The sequence below is a fragment of the Balaenoptera borealis genome (genome assembly GCF_965194805.1).
Source record: "Balaenoptera borealis genome assembly, contig: HAP1_SCAFFOLD_2069, whole genome shotgun sequence".
NCBI classification, from domain to species: domain Eukaryota; kingdom Metazoa; phylum Chordata; class Mammalia; order Artiodactyla; family Balaenopteridae; genus Balaenoptera; species Balaenoptera borealis.
This window is the reverse complement of record NW_028122201.1, coordinates 11,465-38,078: the sequence shown is the minus strand read 5'-3', so window position 1 is coordinate 38,078 and position 26,614 is coordinate 11,465. Positions and strand designations below refer to the sequence as shown.

At 41.8% G+C, this 26,614-nt stretch overlaps 1 protein-coding gene and 1 pseudogene across 2 annotated transcripts in view; both read right to left on the bottom strand.

Moving 5' to 3' along the window:
* LOC309622305 (uncharacterized protein) overlaps window positions 1-26,218 on the bottom strand; it is a 40,903-nt gene extending 14,685 nt beyond the window's left edge. The window contains exons 1-2 of the mRNA XM_082409421.1: window positions 26,037-26,218; window positions 12,943-13,136 (exon numbers count right to left, since the gene is read on the bottom strand). Of these exons, the coding sequence (XP_082265547.1) occupies window positions 12,943-13,068 (126 nt within the window). The 5' untranslated portion in view covers window positions 13,069-13,136; window positions 26,037-26,218. The remainder of the gene's footprint in view (window positions 1-12,942; window positions 13,137-26,036) is intronic.
* On the bottom strand, window positions 9,997-11,800 carry LOC309622304 (nocturnin pseudogene; annotated as a pseudogene). Its single transcript has one exon. The product of its transcript is annotated as a nocturnin pseudogene (transcript).
* Window positions 26,219-26,614: the final 396 nt, after the last annotated feature.

Sequence of the window (26,614 nt, the reverse complement as noted above, 5' to 3'; positions counted from 1 at the left end):
AGTTCAAGTGTGAGAGGTTACATTGTGTCACACTGATGTTGTAATTTTCATTTCTTCATACTGAATCCGTACATCATACCTTAAATAGATACAAAGTGGACTAGACCAGGGGTAAGCAACCTAAAGCCAGAACCAGCTGGCTGTGTGGCTTTTTAAATAAAGTTTTATTGGAACACTGCCACACTCGTTCATTTACATATTGCTTCTGGCTACTTTCACACAACAGCAGAGTTGAGCAGTCACAACAGAGACTGCATGGTCTACAAAACCAAAAATATTTATTATCTGTCCCTTTATAGAGAAAGTTGGCTGGCCCCTGGTCTAAACCAATATTTCTCTCTGTCTGAGACCCTTAAACATGCTTGAACAGCATCCAGCTTCTCAACTGCTGCCCTAGTCTTAGCCACTCTGAAAGTTTGAGGTTTGCTGATCAGAAATTCTCAACATCTCAGAGTTTTGAGACTGTGATATTAATATTTAAAAAAGTACTCAAAGCCTGTCTTCCTGTTTTGCAAAATTTTAAAATTTCATCATCATCATTGCTTTTGTCTATACAAATATATAAAATGTGGTCTGCATCAAAGGCAGAAAATTGTTCTAAGTGTTAAGTGGCATAGGACTGCAGAGTGCAGAAACCACAGGAGTTATCAAGGGCTGTGAACACAGCAGTGCTCCAAACACTCCACCTCTGCTGGGGGCCATTTTCGCAAGATCCCAATTAGTTTGGTACCAAACCACTTGAGTCTTTTATGTCAAAACAACAGACCCAGGAAATCACCCATGAATAGCCTGAAGTACATACCATATCTGTGCCTTCTGTACATTTACATTATGTGTGCAAATTGTAGAATTTGTAGACTTTGCCTGTCGTTCCCTATGAGACCCACTATTAGTACAACATCCTATGACGCTAAGCTGCCAGAACTGCAGTCACGAGGAAGAATTTCCATGAAAGCCTGGTGAGATGCTCCCTGGGCTGTCCTGCCTTCCACCTTCCCAAAACTTGGCTCTGCAGCACTTCCTTTCAATGAGTCTGCTGCCGGAGCACCTTTTTTGGTAAAAATTCACTTTTTCCATCATTTACTTTTCTTGATCAAAAACAATACTTTTGCCATCTCCCAAATGAATAAAAAAGTCTACTTCTAAAGCTATTTCCCCCACAACTCTGCCATACTCTGTTCATATTACTGTTTAAGATTTACCTTTTTCATAAAATATATCCTAATTTCCATATATCTCTAATAACACCACTTCTGGAACGACTTCATTCCAGGAAAAGTAAAACTGTAATTTGTAAGATGTCTCAAGAGTTGCTATTTATCCTGCTGCATATTTAAAATTCTCCTCACCACCACACCCCTCCCTCCCAACCTGATAACACCTGGCAATTCAAATGAGCAAAATCGTTACTTTTGCAAAGCAATAAAGTAGGTACAAAGGATATCGGGATAAACAAGCTGTAGTCCCTGATGCCAGAATTGATGTGAAATAAGCACGAGGTGAATAAATATGGCAAAAGAAAAGTAATACTTGAGAAATAAAAATGAAAAATCCTAGGAGTAGAAAAAGAAGGGCGTGTCTACACAATTTTAGTACAGAGTAAAAGGGATTTGAGTGAAGGTTTTCAAGTTGGGAAGGATTGTAATCAACAAATGGAAGGAAGGACGCTCCACACCCACCGAATGCAGCTGGCCCTGGCAAGAGGCAGTTGTTACTGGATCCTGGGTTTCCAGGGACCCATCGGCTACTTTGTGGTAGCAGCTCAGGTGTCTCATTCACTTCTCTGCCTCAACCTTTTCAGCTGCTCTGAGAGTTTTCGACAGACCAAATCCAGCTTTTATCTCTACTGTCACTGAGACCTGCAATGAAGGGCAAATGGAACCACCTCTCTCTCAGGTTCAGTAGGGCATCGTCCTTGTACAACTTTGTGGGGAAAAAGTGTTAAGCCTCTTGTTACACTTAGGCTTGGCACCGAAAGCCTCCCATCACACAAGCAGCATCACACAGTTGGCTAAGTTTTAACTTAACTAACCATCTGGGTTGAGGTCTGTTTGAGAACAGCAACTTTTCCTTAACTCAATCTAACAACTCCTTATTGAGAATCTGTAATAGGCCTGGCCCTCTGAGGAGATTAATCCCTGACCTAATGGCTCTCAGAGCCCAGAAGGGGGAGACATGTACAGAAAATTCAACTGTGGTCCACAATGGTAAGTGCAATCAACAAGACTGTCCATGGTACAAAGTCACTGCCTCGGGGATCAATGCGCTTGACGTAATGAGGTGAATGGTTAGGAAGGAGAGGGCCGTGTCCCTGACAAGGCCAAGTACATGGAAGAGATCGATACAGAATCATTGAAATGCTGCTCCTATTCTGCCCCAAACCACCCAGTCTCAGAGCCAAACTTGAAATCGGCAAGCCTGGAGCTGGCACAAGCCTCAGACAGCCAAGGCACACTCTGCAGACCCTTCTTTGCAACCTCTTACCTGATGTGGTAGGATGGACCCTTCTTTGCAACCTCCTACCTGATGTGGGGCTTGGCTCTGTTGAGTCATCAACTCATTAGCAATAAATGTATTAACCTAGACCTGAAATAAACCAACATATATTTAAATGACTGAATTAGCAGGAATCTCTGTCAAGAGAATTTCTGCTCCTTCTACCAATAGAGCTTCACACTTAGCAGAGTGTCTGCTTCCTTACATACAAACCCTCCTTATCTGAGTCCAGTTTTTCTTATTATGATTTGACACTGTTCTTACCCCTCTTTATTCTGAAACTACACAGTCATATGATCTTTCTATTTATACCAAGTAAACGTAATTCTTTTAAACCTGAATCCAATATTCTTTATTAATTTGATTATGCAATATTTCAAACATCCCCCCAAAACAGATATGCATGTACTGATAATCTAGATTTATTTTAACAAGGTAAATATTTTGCCATATGTGCATCAGCTCTTTCTCTTAAATAAATGAAGTGGTGCAGGTGTAACAAACAGTCCCCTTCCCAACCCCCATGTATTTCCGTGTCTTTTTTCTGCCCTGCAAATTCGGGGTCACCTTTGTTGCTCCCTTAGAGCACTGTGAGACTGTTGTGAATCTTTCAATACAATATTAATTAGCCTTATTAATTAGTCTACTTGGTGTTCTAGGTTGGAAATGATCTAAAGAAGAACAAAGGTTCAAACGATTTGCTATGTCTATTTTATATTCATTTAAGGACCTACTGCTACCTATTAAATAGAATTATTTATACTAGAACTTATGTTTATTTCAAGTAATTTCTTTTCTTATTTTTCTCAAATATATTTTGCCAGTCCTTTCCTAGAAGAATGCCTTTTTCACACAAAGGGCCTGCATAGGAAGAAAAATGCACTTAAATTCTAAGTTGAATTCAATGCATTTTGAATAACAATTTCCATCTTAAACTCATAAAGGATATAACTTCTGAATTAGAGTTCTGATGAGTTTTTAATATGAAGAATAAACTCCTAATGAATGCAGAGTATAGCGATTCAGGAAATATTATAGTTCTCAAAGATAGGACTAACTTTAACCACTTGATTGTTATTCACTGATAACAATGAGAAAATACCTGGGCTCCGCCCCCCTAGGTTGGTGACTATCAGGGAGAAAGAGGGTGTCTTGCAGTCAGAGGGCACTGGAGCAAGCTTCCTGAGGCCCTGTTACAGAGAGCATCACCTGTTCAGGCTAACACGTGCGTGGGATAAGCTGCATCCTAGAGCAGGCGGCACAGTCTCCTCTGATCCAGGCAGCTGGAGGATAGTTAAGGGGCAAAACAATTTCCCCCACAGATGGGGCTTGGTTCATCCCAGTCAGTGCTTCTCACAATCTAGCTTGTACTGGAATCCCCTGCTCATCTTGTTAAAATGCAGATTCTATTCAATAGGTTGGGGTGGGGGCTGAGATTCCATATTTGTATCAAGATCCCAGGTGATGCTGCTGGTCCGTAGGTTACATGTTGAGTAGCAGGACTCATAGCAATCTAGGTCCTTTAATTCATAGAGAAAAAAGGAAGGCGAGGAGTAGAAAGATAAGATGTATAAGAAGAGGAAAGCAGAGAAATAGAAAAGAAAGCAAAAGGTCATGGAGAGAGAGTGAAAGAGAGAGAGAGACAAAGAACAGGAAATTTGATAATATGGCCCTCCCAGCATCCCTCCCTTCTAAGTGCCCCCATTAGGGTGGACATCAAGTCTTTACATGGCCCCACCCCCCAATCCAGGGGCTTCGGTGCTAAGTGTAGGGTGGCCTGGGAGCCGTCCTGATCAGATCAGCTCTTCACAGGTGGTGAGATCTGAGACTCCCCTCAGCCAGAGCCAAGTAAGTCCGAGCATTTCCTCAGATTTTTGAACCAATATAGGAAAATGAATGCCAGAAGCTAATCCACAGAAGGCACAGGGCAGGGCTGCCTCTTAGTTACAGCCATTCCAGAGACCCAGCTAAATCCTCCCCTTCTCCGTGTGGTCGGATTCCCAAATTACCTAGACCGATTCAAGTTGATTTTCTAGAATTTGTAGCAATACAGATAGAAGAGGGATATAGGGGAAAATGGAGAGAGAAGAGAGAAATAAGGAGAAAAATATTTAATGAAAGGTGAAAAAATAGATAAGGAAAGAATAGAAGGATAGAGGAGAAGAGGGAGAAATAGTAAGGAGCTGAGAATGAAGACAAAGTATTGATAAAATAGAAGAAAAAACACCCAGGAATTGCAGGAGGAAAGGTCCCCATGGCCAATAGGGACCCAGTGGTCCCTGGGCCAGATAAGCCTCAACAGAGGACACCATTGCAGTGGACACCATTAGGCACGGTCTCCCGAGAGGAGAGGTGGGTATTGGCCTGGCTCTCATTGAGTCAGCCCATTGTTCCCAAACAACTGGAACGGCGAGGGAGAAGAGACAGAGTCAGGGCAGGCAGGTGGTCTGGGAAGGACAAGGCTTGCTAGAGGGTCCCAAGAAGACCAAATAGGTGCCCAGGAGGGTGGTGATGGAGCTGCCCCAACACCCCTCTAGAATACTGCCAGCGCTCTAGGCTGCCCACTCACAGACCTCTCCTGCCCACCAGGGATGCTCACAGACCCAGACTCAGAGCAGGACAGTGGTTGGTGCCCACACCTCTCCCCAGCCTGGTCCAGAGGCCCCCAGGGAGCTCAGAGCTCACATTAGCTTGCAGGTAAGAATCCTGGTTCGCAAGGGCTGCCCCACAAAATTCTTGTAATGAATCTCAGAGTCACAGTAGATTGATGTAAGTGTTGGCTGACATATTCTCAGGGAAACAGTAGAAACTCAACACTAGTGAGCTCTGTCAGTGACCACCGATCTGCTGCACTGCTCACTGCACTGCTGGTCTATGATCCTCAGCGTCCTAAGACTCTGGCCACTTCCTGATTTAGTTGGGCTGAAGCTGCAAGCTCATCTTCTAAGTCCTATGGACGTTTAGCACCAAGCTTGGTCAAGCCACCTGGTTTACTAAATGACCGATATAAACCATGATTGTTCACATCGTATAGGAAATGCACCCCTTCTAAACTTGTTCAAACAGTGATACTTCTTCCACTACATTTCAAGTGAGGACATTTACTCTGCACATCAAAAGAGTTTGTATGTCCTGAGATGTAGTGCATCCCTTGGGGAGAGATGGTGATGCCTTTTCTGTCATGTAAGACACATGCCTATATTTCCATTTAAATAAAACCCTTTTGGAATGTATTTCACAGATCTGAGTATTTGTTTAATTTTTTTGGTTATTTTCACACAGAAATCCAGTTCAGCCATGGAAGCAGTCACTCATTAAGAAAAAATATTAAAGTGGAACATATCACCAGTGAAGAACATAATTTCTTTTTTTAAGAAAGTCAATTTGGATAACTAACCTTCAATAACTGGACCTGCAGTCCTCAAATCCCTTAGTCAAAGACTTTGTGGCCAGCCATGTCTCAATTTCATAATTTTGAGAATTTAGAGAGGTATACCTTGCATGTCACATATTAATTAATATTCCATGGCAAACATGTGGCAAAGCATATGGACAACTTGCCCAAAGTAACATAAGTAAAGATCTTCTGTCTTATTATCATCTCATGTCCATTTTCAGTAAGGAATTAGGATAGACCTTTTTCTCAGAGTTTTCAGAATTTGGAAAGAGTTAACATGTATTAGCGGACAGAGTTAGCACAGACAGCAGATAGACCCAGAAGAACAAGAAAAGTCACTTAAAATAATTATGACAGGGAGAACATCCACAAAACTTTTAAGGCCAGAGAAGGAGTGCTTGATTTGGACTTTCTTATAAAAGTAGAAGGAGGCTTCCTGAGAAGAAGGCCAATACACAGTCTTTCTTGCTGGGGGTCAAGGTTACATCAGCGAGGCCACAACCTGGGGATACTGCTGTGGGTGAGAGCTACACTAGTGATGGCGGGGCAGCAGCCTCTCAGGGGGGACACCTGTGACACACCAACTGCGAGCAGGTGCTCAGATACCCCTGCAACATGACTTCATATGACTCTGGAAAACATCTTCAGATCCAATGAGAAATGTGTTTGCTAGGAAAGGATACCAAATGCAGAAAGAAAAAAAAAATCAGAGATGTATAAATACAGTGGGGTGGGCAGAAAGGCCTCAAAGATGTCCAGGCCCTAAAGAAAGGAACTGTGAATATGTTACTTTGCATGGCAAAAGGGACTCTGCAGATGGGATTATGGTTAGGAAGACTGTCCTGGATTACCCAAGTCGATCCAGTCTAACCACATGAGCCCTTAAAGTAGAGGACTTTCTCCAGCTAGAAGAAGAGGAAATCAGAGAGGTGCAGCAGAAGGAGAACAAGAACAAAGAGCGATTTAAAGATGAAAGGGACTTGACCCCCTGCTGCAAGAACAGGCCACACAGAAAGCATAAGGGATGTGGGAAACCTCTAGGAGCAAAGACCAGCCCCCAGCTGGCAACCTACAGGAGATCAGTGTCTCAGTCCTACACCCACAAGGAAGTGAGTGAGTGTGTATGCAGAAGCATCAGGAGGGCAGTCCTGACTGCTGCCCTCTGAAAGGCCTGCTTGCAAGGCTGGCCCATTCCCAAGACTCTAATGATAAAGGTGGCTTACTGTGCCTAATGTTTGTTCAAACACTGTGGTTCATACTCAGTACCTGCCTTCCTTCTGGGAGTCTGGGATTTTGTTACATGCAAGGCAGAGGGTGCCTACATGACCAGCCCCCAGTACATGAGCTCAGCTGGTTGGTTATATTCCATGTGGGTTTCTATAACTCACTGCTGGGCGATTAAGCTAGTCCCATATGACTTCCCTGGGAGAGGACTGTAGAAACCTGGGCCTGATTTCCTCTGGGCTTCACCCCAAGCACCCTCTTCCTTTGCTCATTTTGCTCTGTGTCCTTTCACTGTGCTAAATCATAGCTGTATGACTACACACTGGTCCTGTGAATCCTCCCAGCAAATCATGGAACCTGGGGAAGGTTCTGGGAATCTCCAGACACCTTGAAGGACAAGTCTTCCCCAGAGCCTCCAGGAAAAATGCCTTAAGCAGAGAACCCAGCCAGGTCTACTGTACTTTAGACCTACAGAACTATGACATAATAACTCTGTCTTGTATTAAGTCACTAAATCCATGAAAATTTGTTAAAGCAGTGATAGGAAATTAAGTAAATGGCACCATGAATAAACATATTACTTTCACTAATGAAGAGTATATATCTCAAGGACATTTTTTAAAATCTTAAATTCATTCTCAAGTTAACATCAGCAATTCATATCTAAAACAACCACGTGAAGGGGTAGAACCTCTGGTAAGGTGTATGGTTGATTTTTAAGAGCAGCTGACATTTTGTGAGAGGTCTGGAAAGCAGCCAAACCAGCCCAATCTTTTTAAAGAAACTGTGAGTATAATGTCAGAATCATCAACTAGTGTGATTTACTGCTGTCAATGCCAGTTGTGTACAGTCGGGCCCAGATTAGGAGATGAATTCACTTAACCCACGGTGGTGCACGCAGAAGATGTGAGGATGAGCCCTTTTCCTAAAGGAGCTCAAAATGTAAGAGAGGAGAAACACCTCCACTGGAGCTTCAAGGATCACTAAGTTGAGACCAAGGGCTACAGAGAAGCACAGAGCAGGGAGCTAAGGAAGGCATCCTGCCAGAACGTAGATTCCACTCATTCGTTTTAATTCAGCAAAACATTTACCAACGTGCTCGGCCCCAGGCACCATGAAGTGCTGGGGACACAGGGAGGGATGCAAGCTCAGCAGGAGTGTAAGGCAGGCCACTTTACCCATGTTTATTGTGTGATAGGATGGATAGGATTGAGGGGTCCACTTCTGTCCTCACCTGCATGATCTAGGATTAATAATGCCACTATATTCTTGACCCTACTTCCCCAAGGGTGCCTGACCTTTAAAGAAATCAGCAGAGGGTGATGCTTACATATGATTCCTCTCCAACCTGCTTAACTAAAAACAAGAATTGTTAGAGTTGCTCAATCAAATGGGATTGGAGCGGGGCGAAAATATGAACCTTAAATTAATACAATGAAGAATAAGTAGGCATTAACTATTAGTTAACTAATTTTGAAAAATAATATTTAATTTTGAACAAAAGTTCTCTATGTAAGTAGATGTTTCATTAAGCTTTAACTCACTTAAGCAATATTGACCTTAACCCTGCTTTGGACTTGGTGTTCTTAGAATAAGCACAACATTAATATCTGCTTCGGATCATACACATGGCAATTACTTGTTTGGAAACCTTAGGTCAGCCAGCCCTAAAAACACTCACATAGCCCTTCCCACTTTGTTCTTTTATCTAGTATTAGACAACTAACTAGTTTTTCTTGATTCAATTTGCATCAACATTTATTGACTAACTAATAAAAGCTCCAGGGATAAGAAATTAAGTAAAAAAAAAAAAAAAAAAAAAGTAAAAAAAAAAAAAAGAAAAAAGAAATTAAGTAGACCACAATCTATTAAGTTATAATAAGTTACAGAGTTCTAAGGAAATTCAAATGAGGGCAGTTTGTTACACAACGAATATTATCATTTTGTTGCCTGTTACTTTTATAGATAAGCTATGTGCTAAGACATAACGGCTTTTTAGCTGACAATTTTCTTCTTACTCTGACAATTAAGAAAAAAAATTTCTTAAGTTATACAACATTCTTAGCCTAAATTAAATGGAAGATACACTGTGTATTTTTTTTTTTTTTTAGCTTTAAAAGACCATTTATTTATTGATCTTAAATATTTACAACTCAGGGGTAAAATATCTATCCATTTATTACCAATGGGCTATTTTTGGGGATTTTTTGTTAGGAAGGGGTTTCACCTGTTATCTTTACCACTTTTATTTCTGAGGGAAGAGAATTCCAGGTTATCTTTCTAACTCTATATTCTGCTTTCTAGTTGTTTTAAACCAGTCACCTGGCTATTTTAGTAAATCTCAAGGACAGCCTCATTAACAGGCTAGAAATAGTTTCCCATCTCTGAAAAGAAGGTCCCACTGACTTAGCCACTGCCACATATCAGCTCCTAAACAACCTATTGTGCAAAGCATATTCAATACATATAATGACACTTTTGAGTGACCGCAAATGTACACCGATAGCATTCCGATGGAAAACCAGAAATGGAATTTCTTCAAGAAACATAATAATGGGGGACACGGAGGCACAGCAAGGATTTGTGAAGAATGTATCAAGGAGAACTGATATTTCCACTTAAATAGCAAACAAAAACCCCTCCAGCCTAAACAGTTCCTTTGTACACTACTATTTTATTAGACCCCAAGTAAGAACATCTTTAACGCTTTAAGATTACTATAAATTACTCTATAACTTATGTTTTGCATGGTTTTTAAATGTTCATAATGCTATAATTTATTTACTTAATTTTACACAAAGATATAAAAAAAATAAATATTGCCATGCATAACTTGTTGATATTTTTAAAAAACCACAAATAAATAACTTGAAATGTTGTCTAGAGAAATTGTTCCTGCATACTTGTTAATTACAGGGGACTCGAGCAAGTCTATTTTAATACAGGATCCTCAAACTAAAAAAGCTTCCAAACAAAGCCAAGTATAATGCCCTTAAATGATCAAAATGTAATTATTAATGCTAAGGGAAAGAAAACAATACAAACCGAAACTGGAGTGCAAACACCTTTTTCGCTGTAGGTTTTAATGGAAAAGGTTTGTGAGCAAATGGGGTTCCTTCCCCAAGGGCATGCTGGAAACATGGAAGGTGAAGTGAGAGGAACTGGGGAGCCTTCCTCAGTCAACCTCTTATCTTATTTCAGCTTCCTGAAACGTCCCTGGTTAAGACTTGTGACTAAAGAGACACAGCCAAGCATTTATATAAATGTCCATCAAGGTTCCTCGTTAAAGCTAAAGTCACACACTAGGGACAGGTGGTCTGAAGGGTAATTGAAGGACGGTAGTCGGTTGGGTCCAATCTGTTCCTCGGTGAGCAGAGCCAGGGCTGACCTCACGCTGAGCGCATGCTTGGAATACCAGATATAATCCAGAGTGTGCCGGCTCTCGCCCGAGGTCCGGATCTTCCAGGTCGTGTACGGAGGTTCCGACTGCCCGTCCGCGCTCAGCAGCTTGTAGGCGCTGTTCAGGTTGAGGCTGGAGGACGCGAAGTGTCTGTAGACCTCCTCTGTCGGCTCTGCGTTGAAGTCCCCACAAACGATAAGGGGAATCTTGGCTCCCTGGGTGATGTTCTGCAGGTTCTGGAGAAGGTCACAGCCTTGAGCTGATCGAAATCGCTCCCAGCCCGTGCGAGCCTTCAGGTGGGTGACGGCGATGCAGAACTGCCGGCTGGACTCCTTGCACTCTAGGGTCTGGGCAATGGCCACCTGGTTGGTTTTCAACGTCATGGCCGTCAGCCTGATGTTGGCACTGTTGACGAGCTTGAATCGGTTTTGGAGAAAAAACAAGGCACAGCCATCTGGTCCGTTGTTGTGTTCCATGTCCAGACAAGGTGACCAGGGCTTGGGGAAAAACGTGCCCTGATAGCCCAGTCTACCGAGGAGGGGGCGGAAGGTGTCAAAGTAGTGGTCCACCTCTTGCAGGCATAGTATGTCGGGCTGGTAGGCTAGGATTTCTTCCAGGATGAGACATTTCCTCTCTTCCCACTTGAGTGCTTCAAGAGGGCACTGTACAAAGCTCTCTTTGCCTTCTCCAAGAGCTTGGGCGAGGCTGTTCCACTGCATGACCCGGATAGGCGCGTGGCTACTACTGGGGCCGTCGGCCCTCAGATCCCCGAAACCCCTCTGGAAGCGGGGAGGCCGGGTGTGCAGGACGGCCCTGCACTCCTCAAGGAGCTCTTTAGGGTCAATGGGCTCCAGCTGTTCCGGGTCGGGCGCCACCAGATACTCCGGGTGCCGGGCGGCGGGGCTGCCGTCGAGGGTCTTGGTGAGAGCGCTGTAGAGCCTGCTCGTGCCGTTGCCCATGGGACACGCTGTTCGGGAGCACAACCTCGCGACGCCGCGGGCCGCCGAGGCCGCCGCCAGGAGCCGGGGGGAAGCAAGGCGCGGGGCGGCGGCGGGCGCGGGCGAGCGGCGGCGCGGCGGCGGGCCGGGCGGGCGGCGCAGGCCGGGCGCGTCCCTCTGCAGCAGGGCGGAGCAGAGCCGCCGCGGGCTCTGATACATGCCGGGCGCCGCCGCCGCCGCCGCCGCCGCCGCCGCGGCCCCTGGCGCGCCCAACCCACCCGCGAGCCTCACCGACGCGGGCGAGTCGAGCAGACTGTCTGGAGCGTCCGAGCGGAGGCTCCCGGGCTCCTTCTCTTCCCGCCGCGGCCCGGGAGAAGGTGCTGGGCAGGCGAGCCCGAGACTGAGCGGCTGATGCTGCGGCTGCTGCGACGCGAAGACTACTGTGTATTTTTTATTGTGGTAAGATATACATAACAAAAAGTTTAGCATTTTAGCCACTTTTAAGTGTACAGTTCTGGACATTAACATTCACATTCTTGTGCAAACACCACCACCTTCCATCTCAAGAACTTTTTCATCTTCTCAAACTGAAACTTTGTCTCCATTAAAACACTTACAGTCCATTACTCCCTTCCCCTGGCTCTTGGCAACCATCTAAATTATATTTTTAAGAAGAAGAAAAAAGTAATTTCTTCTCCACCTGATGAATCTTCTTCAGGCCACACACCATCAGCCAATTGCAAACCTGCTGCAGACCTTTACAACACTCTACTTTTAGAGCTTCTCATTCACAGCAGACTGTGATTTAAAGATATGAAATGCTAAATATAGAATAAATTACATAAATTTTAATATTCAAAAAGTTAAGCAAACAAAATTTAATTCTTCTAAAAGAAGCATGGATATGTAATCAGAAGTAGAAACTATGTCACTGATGTAAAATAGTTATGATTCCAAAGAATCCTAGGGATCTATTGTCCATAAATTACAAGGGGCCACATGGTGCCCAAGTTCCTGTTGGAGCAGGAACTCAACATATCCCTCAACAAGTCCTCCACAGAGAGACTCTCCATTACATCTATTTTTACATGTTCAGGGTCTTTCAGAAATTTCAGTTTATCAGAGGGCACAGAGAAAATGAATTCGATTTAAAAATGCTGAGGCAATATAAACTATTGTGTTTGTTATCAAACAAAAATAAAATCAGTCGTATGTGACTTATTTATTCCTTAGACTTCACACTATTTAAAGGAAGAATGGGAAGACATTTTCAATATTTCGCTACATTATAAAATTGTTTTACTTATTTCATAAATTAGCCATGGACGGTGTCTTCTGGAACGTCACATGTGGCTTACATTCAGTGGAAACACTTTCAAGTAACTTAGGAGGCTCTGGTTCTATACTTGATCTGACAGATGGGCAGCAACATGCAGTAACTGGCATAATTCATCCTCCGACAGACTGCTTTTCAATAAAGCACATACCCAGATGCTTTCCTCTCGTCGATATTGCTTCCAGTTCCTCCCGCCATCGCTGAACATCAGGAGGTAGCTGGTCACCCAGTCGGAGCTCCCGTGTCCTCCCTGGGTGGCCACAGCTGTGACCTCCATTCTTTCTCCAAGGTCAATCTGCAGCCACTGGTATTTATTTGACACAAGGGGAGACCAGCCACCAGCTCCTTTTTGTGGGAATAAAAAGAAGAAAACCGGTAAAGACAGAGAAATCTTTGAAATCTATATTAACCTGTAAGAATGGGGTCATAAATAAGATTTATGAAAATCATAGTTTCAAATTCTGCGTTATATAATGCCCCAGAATTATACAAACACACTCACATACACACACACAAACACAAAATAAAAACACAGGTTAAATGTAAATGGATGAAGCCTATATTAATTGTTTTGTTTCTTAGTTCATAACCCCTGACTCTCTGGTATTGGGGTGTCCCGCTAAGTGAAATTGCTTAATGTAATAGGTGGACAACTAAACATCATGCCATTACATCAGTGCTTGGAACTAGTGTCGTTACTGGCTTCAATGCATGACTTGCCCTTTGTTGGACATAAACAAAGGGCAAACTTTCCTTTGTTGGAAAATAACAAACTTTCCTTTGTTGGAAAATAAAGCTAGAAAACCTTAATTGTGGATTCCCAGCATGAGGAAGTACAATGTGGAATGTTGGGATAACAAAGATGGCTATGGCATAGCCCTACACTCATGGTGCTTACAGACTCATAGGAGAAGCAGACATTTCAAAGAACAATTTGAAATGCAATATGGGAGGGGTGGAGGTGAAAGTGATTTCTGTGCAGGGAGGGAGAGTTCTAAAAAGTCAGCAAGGAGGGTGAGCGAGAACCCAGAGGAAGTGAATGGGGAGGAGTTTCTCAGGTATTCAAGACAATAGGTGCAGAGTGGAAATTACTGTGCTTTGTTTTCTCCAGTGCCTGTGAGACACCGAAGAATTAGGGATACCTGTGAATGTATGATTGATATATTTTGTTCTTCTAGTTTAACAGAAACATGAGTTTTGAATTTAGATTTAGATGTCATATTAAATTTTCTGAATTTAAATTATTATGCAATATAAAAATTGGGAAACAGGTTTGAAATGCATTCTGGAACTGATATTTTGCTAATTATCCATGTCTAGAAAACACAGTGTCATGTAAACAGTCCCTAACACAAAAAAACTAGCTTTAAAAACAATTTTCCCCATTGTCCTGACATCTAATTTGAGGCTCTCATAATAAGGTCTGACACTTTAGACAACATTTATTATCTTTTTTATTAGGGGCTATTATTAACATCCATGTCCTGTTTACAAAAGCTGTTACGACCAAGTACATGTCAGGAGGTGTGTGACATGGTTACAAGACAGCTCAAAGGAAAATGGAAGTGGAGCGCTTACATCAGGGTGTGGAGGTGAAACTAGCAAGTGGGCACATCTGTTGCTTCACTATGTCCTCTGCTAACGGCACTACGTGTATAACCCTTAGCAAAATTTAAAGCTTACAAATTCTTTAAAACTCAAATTCTTTCTAAGATTTCCTCATTTCCTGCAATCTTTATTCCAAAATTCCAAAATTTCCTCTCAACCACAAGCACAATGTCTTTTCCTTTGATCCACATCTTAAACATGCCACAACTCTGGCTGTTCTGTAATGCATTATGAAACTTTTTATTTTGAAATAATTTCAGATTTACAAACGAGTTGCAAAGATGGGATAGGGAGTTCCTGTCTACTTTTTACTCAGTGTGTCCTAATGTTAATATCTGACATCACCATGGTATTTTGATCAAAACTAAGCTATTAACACTGGTACAATGGTAACAAAACGACAAACGTTCTTTTGATGTCTCCAGTTTTTCCACTAACTAACTCCCTTTTTCTGTTCCAGAACCCCACATTGCATTTAGTCACCTTGTCTCCTTAGTGTCTTCCAACCTGTGATAGTTTTCAGTCTTTCTTTGTCTTTAATAACAAGATTGATCACCACCCAACACCTTCCTGCTACTTCTACTGATTTGTGCAAAGGTCCCTTCTAATGTTTGATGAATGATAAGTCCTTCTGGGTTCTAGCTGAGGGTTAACTAACAGTCCCAAGTAACATTACTCTGCAACTGCCTGTAATTTTATAATAATTGCCAAAAGAAGGCAGAAATTAGGTGTTGGCATTTAGCTGATCATTTTAACTTAAAGGTTCTACATTTGAAGTTTTATATGAATCAGTTTCAATCTCTGCGAAACTGCTAAATGTCCTGTATTCTTAGTATCAAGGTTGTAAAGAATGTACTGAAGATACTTCTTCTTTTTGCATTTCACAATCTTTCTCTGTCATCTTTAATCTCTCTTGAAGCAGGAAGTATCATCAACACGGGTACCACATGTACAGAAATGCAACAGAGTAAAAAGCATCGGCATGCTTCCAGCATCTGCCCTGGGACCAGCCTCTCCCACAGATGCAGCCACGTCTCTGTCAACCACTCTTCACCATCTGCAGGTAATCAACCTTGAACATTTCACATTCCTTACCTGTGGTGAGAAGGTGCTACTGGTATGCAAATTAAGCTATGTGATTAAGTAGGTACTCTGATAAAGTAATGAAACTGCAGAATTCCCTGTGCTGCAAAGCAATTCATTTCAGCTGGGTAACACAGCCACGGCGTAATCCCCAGACCCCTGTAGGGTGATGATGCTGAATTACTGTGCATTCGCCCATGCACGCAGTCCACCGGGGTAGATGCCCTTTTTTCTAATGACTGGAAAAAGTGGGAAATGCACAAATGTAACCTGAGGACTGTTAGGGAGCCCCGAACAGTTTTACTGATGGGTAAGGGAGACACTGTTCTGTAATGGAAAACAAAACAAAATACACTGAAACAACATTAAAGTGGGTACGCCTGAGCACAGCCGCCCCACCAGCTCTTAGCTGCAGAGCAGTGGTTCTGAAACTGATCAGCCTGCATTATTCAATGTTGCAAATCTTCAGTAAATTCCCCCTGGGAACCAACACCCCCTGAAACAGAGCCCAGGGATTTGCAATTACTGTTTTGGAGTCACCAGCGCTGAACCCACAAGAAAGGCACTTGCCCTCCCACCCAGCTCTTCCCCTGACCACACCACAGACTGTCTTTTTCCATTGTCACCGTCCTGTCTCCTGCCTCAGCCCCTTAGTTGAATAAAGTGTCACAATTCATACAAAGGAAAACATGTCCAGAGGGTCTGACTTGCACAGAACAAGGTTCCACAGCTTAGGACACTGAACACAAAACATCCCTCCCAGCAAAGTGTGATAGGTATGCTTTAGGGCTGCAATGAGAATTCAACAAGAAGCTGTGTTAGAGCATCTAGCACAATACTTTCTCTCCCATACACGATCGCAAGACGGGAGACAGTCATGGTGAAAGAGGGGTGACATCCAGAGTGTGGGGCATTGCAGTCTTTTCATTACTGAATGGCCCGTTACCTGCCACTTTATACTAGATAAAGGAGAGAAAATGAGGAAAGCCAAAACTTGTCACAAGCATGTGATGTATTCAGGACCCTCCCAGATGCTCTAAGTGCTACCTCACAACTCCTCCATGCACCCGGCAAGTGGGACGGGTGTTACAGTCTCTGCTTTGCAGACAAGCAAAAAACAATCATTTTAGGTTCGGGTGAGGGTATTTTATTAAAGCTTAGCTCCCTTTTCATTCTCTACCCCTTCTAAGAACATATCCCTGCGATTTGTCAGTTATTCAGTATTGTTTGCTTATCAATACCAGACTGTCTTTTATAGTGATATACTGGCAGATATATTGGAAGGTTTCTGTCTCTAGTTATCCCTGTGTGATTGTTTCCCCCCCCCCTTTCGTTGGCTCAGACACAGGCAGTGACTTGTGTCTTTGGGGAGAGGAAAGGCTGAACAGGAAACTCTCAGCGAGGGCCTTAATTATTCTGCTCACTGATCAAGATGAAAATGACCCCTGCCCCTGGTGGCCACGGGGCATGCACTGTCATAATGAGTGTCAGCTTTGTGCAGAGGGGGAAATTACCCAGAGGTGGAAATTACCCAGAGGTGAAAAGGAGAATAGCTCATGCCTTCTTCAAGTTGGAACAAGGTCCAGAGCAGAAAGATACTGAAGGGAGCAAAGTCAAGTGGGATAATCTGAAGTGAACAGACTAACCTATCTCCAGGGCATCTAAATGTCAAGCAAGTAAATGGCTAAATCGAAATTGTAACCAAGGGAACTTTCCCTCCAAGATCTTCATTACATTGTCTCAAATAGGAGTTCATCAAGCTCTGTGTATTTCTTTCCTCACTTAAATGCATCGTAATTCACAGAAAACTCATTCCAGATTCCAGGCGGGGCTGGGTGAGTGGGGAAAGGGTGAGATAAGCAGGAGTAACAGATGTTCCCAGGAAAAAGGGGCCATAGGGCAGCAGGCCCTGGGGATGCTCCCTGACCATCCCACTCAGAGATCTCTGGGATTTATATATTGGTGTTTTTGTCACAACCCTGCCTACATTGCTGAGGGAAATTTAAGCATTTGCTCCAGCTCTGATTTCTTAAGGAGCAATTCCAACTATCTACATATACCTTTTCTAGCTATCAGGATGTAAAAAATGCAGAAATCCTCCCTCTGGACCTGTCTAGGTAACCTCTGATTCCCTTTCTGCTGTGCTTCCTGCAGTCTGCTAGCAGCCTGAGCAGGAGACAACAGGTAGCTTTCCAAAAAGTGCATCCATAATGAAAAAAATCACACAGAGCTGCCTAATTGTAAAACAGATTCCTGTACTAAATGCAGACATACCCTATAATGGTTTTGTAAACAGACAATTTAAAATTAAATAAAAAATAAGTGTATACTTGTTAATTTGTGATTCAAATTAAATGCCAGTGATATTAAAGAAAAAAAGTACAGTGTGACTGTTCACACGTGACTCCCTTAAGTTCTGTGTGCAGTGTCCCGAGGGACAACTTTCAATGCCCTTGGCAATTAACATTCATTGCTGCAGCTCTTTCTGCATAAAATAAACAAAAATCCATTGCTACTGTGTGTTTTGTTTTGCTTCTCTCATAGACACTCCTGACCAAGTTTTAAAGAAACACACAGTAGCGAGGCATTCAGATCTGAGTTGATCTCAGGCTTTGCAGTTCTTATGTGTTTGAAGTTCTGTATTGACAAGACTATAAGATGATTTTGCTCATTTCTCACCTTAGAAATAAAATACAAATTGCCCAGCAAGCCTATAAACCATCCGAACATGTAGTAAATACCTCATTCATGACTGAATAAAATGTATGACCAAGTTTATTTGTGCATCTCCCGTGAAATCTTCATGTTTATGAGAGGTGCAGCTCTGAGATCTGGTCTAATTCTATAAAAGCATCATTGTGCATCTTTCAGAGGCCCCCTGAGTTATTCAGAACAGATATGATTCCAGATCATTGTTGAGGCCACTCAGAATAGCTGCATCTCCCTCTGACATGTAGAGAACAGTGGGGAATCCAGGATGCCCAGAAGGGCAGGAGGCCAGGCGCTCTGCTCCAAGGCCCCCACCACTTCCCAGGGACACACCGTTACTCTTCTTAAGGCAAGAGCTCCTTTTTCTTTTTAATTAAATTCAGTGTAGGATCATGTCAGGAAATGCAAGGGTGACATGCTTAGAAATAAAACCATGAGTACTAAATTATCCATCCATACTTGACTGCTCAGTTAGCCAGAAGCCTTTGGAAAAAAAGTCCATTGATGGTAAAACTTACATTTTCTTTAGTGATGTTATGTAGCTGAATTCATTACAATTTGTAAGCACACTGTGGAAGCCTTGGATAAAAAGAGATATGTACAGACGAGCTGCTATACAAAATAGAGTAGTAAAATGAGAATGCAAAAAGGATGAGGTCTGAGCCTCACAAAATGTAAATACTACTGACAAAGGTGCATTTTTCTGGGGTGTAGGCATTCATCCCCAGCAAAGTATGGCATTATTTTGTGTCGGAGAAAAGCCTGCTCCACTGGATTTCCTTGGAGGAAACATGGCAACAAGGGAAGAGTCTACTGCAAGGATCACAGGACAGAGAGAACAGGGAACCCCTGAAATACCATCTTCCAGTCAGCCCCTAGTCCAGAAGCTCCTCATTAATGTTCAGAGCAAAGGTGGGAGTAGCTGACCACAGGGTCCACTGAGATATTCCATTAGCCTTTGCCACTGGCTGTGGTCTTCCTGGACCAGTCTCTGTGCCACAAGTTAAACCAGAAGTTCAAGACTCCTGTGTGCTTTGATCAATAGTGATCCCAGATGCCTCATGAAAGGTTGCTAATTGAACCTCACCCCTTTGGCAGGATTGAAGGTCACCTCACTTGGTACGTCTTTCATCAGTGACTCCAAACAAGAAAAAGGGAATATCCCTACAAGAGGTAATGCAATTGCATTGGATGAGTAAAGCAGTACGTAATGGGATAAAATATATCTCCATAGGGATGCCAATAATATTTATTAAAAGTGGAGTACACAAAGACATCACGGTGTATGTCAAGGATGCATACTGTTAAATAAATAACGTTCATGAACATTTCTGTATATTATACATGATATAAAAGTGATTACTTTGGAAAAGAACAGAGTGGAATTTGCTAGACAACTATTTTTGAATTTGGATAGTGCTTAGAAGGGCTTCCACATACCTTTTGGGAAGTTGCCAAGTACGTCATAGGCAGTACTGACTCTTGGAAAAATACTATGGCAAAATTGTGGCCACCATAAGATACTTACTGGGCAGATTATAAACACAGACATAATTTTGCAAGGATAAACTGTTGTGTTTTTCATTCCTCTCTGGTAAATCCTGTTAGCCAGTGATCATTATCCCATGAAGCCCTAGAGAATCCAGGGAGGGCAAAGACCAACTAAGAAAATAGGAAACAGGACGTGTGATGTCTCCCTCTTTGGCAGGAAGAAGAGATGGGAACCCAGACGATCGTGGGAAAGAGAGGAAATGGAGGAAGGGTAAAAGGTGGTGGGAGGGTGATTCAGACACCTTGCTCAGGAGCGAAGTCCCAGGGGGATCAGAAAAGTGAGAGGAATAAGCAAGCTGTGGAAAGGCTTTGTCTTGGCTTCCATTTGGAATTTTGGGAGATCACCTTGTAGGGGGCTGTGTAGTCATTACTAATGGTTGCCAACTATTTCCCTTCTTCTACCTTCCAGGCACTTGGAGGATTGCGATTTCCACGCCCCCTGGTGGTTGGGTGGGGCTATGTGACCAGCTCTGGCCAACAAGCTCTGAGTGGAAGTGATAGGTTTCTTCTGGACTAAACTGCCAGGACAAAACCATTTGACGATCTTTTTCCCCTTGGCATGGTGAACCAGACTGCCCACAGGCCATCAAAAGGGGGCACAGAAGTGAGATGAGAGTCTGACTGGATCTGAACAGGTCAACTTGGCAAAGGCAAATTAAACCTGTAACCAAGGCTGCTCAGGCTGGACACCAAATGAGACTCATGGTCAGGCTTCAGGGAGGCAAGAAGTGACATCGCAAAGATCCCGGAAGGGACAATGACCTGTTCCCTGGGAACACGGTCTTACCAAGAGGTAAATCCGCCACAGGCTTCAGGAGCAGGTGCCAAGTAACCCTCAGCGTTAAAAGCAGACAAACTCCCTTCAGCAGATAGCAAGGAGCTGAGCCCCAACGTGAGAAGCCCCACCATCCAGCTCCATGAGGGCACCAGCCCTTCTGTAAACCCAAACACTGTCTTGGAAAGAAGCAGGAACAAAGAAATCTGAGCATCCCTGGAAGATGCTCACCCATTCAAAAGAGTCCACTGAATCCAAAAGAGACTGAGGATTGCCTTATTCTGGGGGTAGTGCTATAATTTGGGCTACTTGGTAGAGAGAAATGACAACATTGCCTCCCTGAAGGTTGTTGACAACGCTGAAAAACACGTTTGGTTTGTTCTGGTTTGTCTCATCTAGCATCTTAGGTTCTATGGAGGTAACCTGGAGACTCCAGACCTTGAAAAGGACCATGGGAAAATCTGAGCAGATGAGTTCTGTGTGACAAGTGTACGGCAGGGTCTGCACGAACCCTGGGATTTGGGGGCTTCTCCTCTCACATGCTACCATCATGCCGTGATTTAATAAAGTTGCCTGGTCACCAAGACAGTGCTCTGTGCTTTAGTACATGGGTGTATTTTACATGGATGCTATTACATTTGGCCTGTCCACTGCACTCAATACCCACAGTTGCATCTGCAGGATCATTTGTTAAGAAAAATCGGAAAAAGAATGTGTCTTGGCCCTAATAGGTCTAAAAACTTTTAGGAAGCACAGATAAACAGAATGAAAAATCTGACATCCAGAGGCAAAAAGTCCCCAATACATTCATATGCCTTTATAAAAATCTGGTTTGCAAGCCCTTTTATTGCCATCTGAATTGCTCAGACTAGTATTTGGGAATACTGACCAGTTCTACCAGGCACGTAGCCTGTGAATAAAAGATAGAAATACTGGAGAACTACGATTTTATGAAAAAATATGAGGGACAATTTTATTATTATAAGATTTGCATCAAACATTTTTGATGTATTCAGTAATATTCTGATTTATATCAGGAGTTGATATACGTCTAGATATTTTAAATTATTATTCACTCTTTCCATTTTCTAACATTTCTTTGTAAAAAACAGTGAATTTTACATCATAGCTTATTTGGGATATTGCAGAGTCCAAATAATCAGACGTTCCAGGTTATAAGAAAATATTTAGTGTCTGATGCCCAGGCCTAAGCATTGTCTCCTAATCGAATCATGTGTATTTATTTCCTGCTAAAACCTGGAGTATTAACTTGTACTAGTAAATGTACTTCCTAAAGTGAGAAATAAATATCTTAACGCTGAGAATTGTTGCTAATACGCTCAGCCATCAATTGTATTGGGAGCATTAGACAAAATCTTTCCTGGCTCCACCAACACATAAGTCTGTTGTGAGGAAATATGATCAATGTCTCGGTACGGGAAAGGTGAAGAATTACAAAGAGAAAAGAAAACATCCAGTCAGTTCAGCTTGTCTCCATCTACTTTCTGTTTGCAATACACAATATAGTAATCTGATATGCCATTTTTGATCAAGTTAAATTTAAAGCAGTCTCATTTGCACTGTCAGTGATGAGTGGCTTGCCGCATTAGAGGGCGTGATTTTCAGCATCTGGGCCATGAACGGAGTTGTCCCTCTTTCTGGGGATGATTGTTTATGCAAGCACTTTGGGGGAACAAAAAAGGAGAACAAAATGTGTGTACACTTCCTCCTAATCAATCTCAATCAGCTCTGGCCAGACCACTCATCTCACCACCATACCTGGGGTGACTAAAGAGGACACGTCACGTGGCTAAAAAGAACATGTTCTCCGGAGTTGGAAAGCAGCATCTGAAATGCTAAAGCCAGTTTCATGAAGGGTCACCTCCAGTAACAATAATTGTAAAAACAAAAGGTTATTTTCACATGCAAGATCTAGAATGAAAGTCCAGCGTGGTTTACTCTAAGGTAGTTTGTTTACTTTTGGTTTTGGTTTTTTAACTTTTGTTTTGAATAAACTTGGATAAACTGCATAAAGTTCCTTTAGGAGATTTTTGAGAAGAAAAAAATGAAGTCAATATTATAGCATGTTCTTATTTAGAATACACAGATTTCAGCAATCTTGATTTTATATGAGAAATATTAGGTCACTTGTAATTCTAGGAAATATCAATTTAATATTGATGGAAACAAATTCAGCTAATATGAATAGTCAAACCCAATTTGACTGTAAAGATGTAAAGCTTCAAGAACTTTACATTTTTATCTAATGGCATCTATTTTCTTGAATAGGTATATGAATACATGTACGTGTCTGTGTTTTACCCCTTAAAAAAAAATCCATCAGTTCTGAAAAATTATACATTCAGGCATTTCCAGTAATTTGTGTTTCTCTGTATAAAAAGGTAAGGTGTATGACCTCAGAGGGGATACTTTGTTAAATGTATTATCTGGAACCCAATCCCAGACTTCAAAATGGGAATGCTAGAGGAACCAGACTAGAAATTTCAAAAGTAAACTCCAGGAGCACTTAGTCCAATGTTGAGTGATGATACTAGCCCATTCCTATCTCTACAATAACCAACACTTCCATTAGGGAGCTCACAGAAAACACTGGCAAACAGGTGGTAACATGCTCAGGAATCATGGTTTTCAAAGATGCAAGGTCTGCATCTCTCTGCTTTGGCCCACCTGTCCCTAGAAACGCCTGGATCCCTCCTAACTTCTCTGCTCATTCCTCTTAATATCCTTCATAGACTTCTTTCTTCTATTTATTGCAAAGTCTTTCCTAAGAAATATTTTACTACTTTTCATAAATTAATAGAAAACAAAATAAATACATAAACTGCATAAGTAAAAAATATGTAAAAGAGAAAACATGAAATGTGCAATAAGTTCTAGTCAATTAATTAACATTTGTTATGTGTTGAATCAGTGAAGTACTTTAAAATCATAAAATGCCTTAAAGTTTGAATTATTTGGCTTTGGGGGGTTATACAGTGGGTCAAATTTATATATATGCACACACATACAATCAAAAATTATGTATAGACTATTCTCTTACTACCTTTATGTATCAGGTAGATGAATTGATCAGCTGCTATGTATAAAGTTCTTGGTGGAAGCTGTGATATTTGAGACATTTCTAATTCTTCATGAACATTCTAGAAGCGCAATGACTTATGGGCAAAATAAGAAACTAGGGGTGTAAGACAGACCACCTTCTTTAAAACTTCCAAATACTACAACACAGACCAAGGAAATTTTAACCATACAATCAGGGAGTCTAACATGATTTTCCTCACTAGATCATACACAAAATATTCCAAAAAGCTAAAACTACTATATATGAAGAATCATCGCCCTCATTATATTCATCCACATTTCATACTATCCACATTTTACATCATAATCATCTAAACTAAAGTGAACTAATATGTTCTCCAGCATTTACCAAGGCAAAGGAAATGTCAATAAAGACTCGGGGATGCTGGCTTTTAACAGAAAACACATATAGATAATCCTTCAGAAGGAATATTGATAAATTGTGCTGTCTAAAGCATGCTTTAGAAATGGGTCTGAAATCAGGTGGTAATATCTAGGGATATTTAGTGAAATGTACACTATATGCAATCAGAGTAGCAACAACCATGAAAAAAAAACCCTCATCAGTTGATTGCCACTCTTAAAATAATTAATTTAAATTTGCAAAGAGAGTAGTTTAAATATAAAAGATAAGCTTTGTACTTACCATTTTATAATGATGGCTTATAATATTCTGAGTTATTAGTTTTTTAATTAAATATAATGGAAATAAGTTCATCTTAAGCTTCAGGATTTTCCCTTCTAATGTTTATAAACTTCCCAGTGCCACCATATTGATAGCACTGGAGGCCTGAATCATAAAGATACTCTACACATGCAAATTAGAAACACAACACACAAGCCCCTCGGGCCTCTTTAAACTAATTAAATATGGCTTATTTAGTTTTTACAATTTTAGGGAAACCACTGGAAAGTTTAGATGTTAAGCTGATATTAGAATAACCACCAGACCGAAAATGGGTAATTTGATAACTGATCTCATTGAAATCTGGTTTCAATGAGAATATATTTTTACTGGGGTGCTAAAAATGATTATGAATGATGCTTTGAGGAGTAAATATCTGGCCACAAAATGCTTTTTCCTGGGAAAAGACCATGAAGGTGGACAATTAATGGACATGCCTTCCCATCCTGAGCTCATTGAATTTCTTCACCTGTGTTCTTACTCTTCCCTGCCAATCTATTTGATCACTTACTAGGTTCCCAAATTTGATCCTTAAGGACACAGTAAAGTTCAAGCTAGACTTTAACTCTGATCTTAGAAATGTCAAAGAAAGGGAGGAAAACACTCAATTCCTTAGTAGTATCTCCAGAATTTACAGCAGTGCGTTTACATGGGACACAGTTAATTTTAACTTTTACTTTCTGAATTCATCTTTCATTTAAAAAATCTATCCCTTAAAACAGTAGCAAAACAAAAGCAGAAATAGAGACACAGACGTAGAGAACAAATGTATGGATGCCAAGGGGGAAAGGGGTGGGGTGGGAGGAATTAGGAGACTGGGATTGACATATATACATTATTGATACTATGTATAAAATAGACAACTGATGGGAACATACTGTATAGCACAGGGAGCTCTACCTAATGCACTGTGGTGACCTAAGTGGGAGGGAAGTCCAAAAGGGAGGGGATATCTGTATGGGTACGGCTGATTCATTTTGTTGTGCAGTGGAGGCTAACACAACATTGTCAAGCAACCACACTCCAATAAAAGTTAATCAAAAAAAGTAGCAAAGCATTTGAATTTGAAGTGTATGTATTCACTTATTTAATCCACTGAATTAGTATTTGTGCAATAGAAGAGGTAATTCACTCGACAACATTCAAGTAGCAAAAATGGACCTTTCCAAAAAGTAAGTCATTAACTCCCTTCCCACTAATAGGAAGGGAATCTTTATTTTCAGTAGCAGCCTTCACCTGGTCTCCTCCCAGGCCAAGTCCTGGGAATGGAGTCATTTTCCCATGACATCCTTTGGCAGCTTCACATCTTGCAAACATCAGGCTTCCCCAGTGGCTGCAGCACTGGCTCCTTCTTGTGTTGTTGTCGTTATTCATGACCAGCGCACTTGACTAGTCACCCTTCTGTCGCCGGTCCTAAAACTAAAAAGGGATGATAACCCTGGAAAAAATCTAGACTCCAATAATTCCCTTCTCATAAATCTTATTGATGATCATTTGCTGGCAATCAATAGGGAAGGAAGATATCAAAACAAACCAAACAATGGATCATAAGCAAGAAGAAAGCTAGCAGAGGAATACTAGCAGATATGATGAACCTGCTGCTTTCTTCAGTTTCATTAAACTCAATATAATTAAGTTTTGACCTATAAGAAGGAATATGAACTAAAAATGAAAATAATTCTCTCTGGGAAAGAATCAGCGTGGATTGACAAGAAGACAGCTGCAGACTCACCGTCTCTGCGATTAAGGCTTGCGAAGCCAGGGCCGTGGCTGCTGGACCGCTCTGAGGAGCTGCTGAAGGAAGCCCGGGGCAGGGCAGACGCCAGAGGAGCGTCACAGCTATCTGGGGGGAAACACCACGTGCGGGTTAATACACTGATTAAAGCTTTCCTGTCCTCTCTTCCTCTCTTCTTCCTTCCCTTTTACTTTCCTTTCCTTCCTATTTCCCTGCCACCCTCCCTTCTCTTCTTCCTTAATTTCCTTTCTTTTTAGTTAACAGGCTAGGAAAATGCTAGAGCCTGTGGCAAACATCAGTCTTGATCAGAGGTGTGTTAGTAAACGTTGAACAACAGGCTCTTAAGGAAAATTAAAAACCCTGATTGGTAGCATTTGCCACTTTCCATGGTGTAAATACTCGTACCATGGCCAATTCAAAGCTATCAACGTGATGTCACTGACCAGGAAGTTGGAAAAAGAATCATTATATAGTATTTTCACCACGCAGACACAAGGTATGTAAATAACCTCAAGAGCACTGATAACAGCAAGATGACATAAAGTAGGAAGTGGTGAGTTTTCAGAATGTATTAC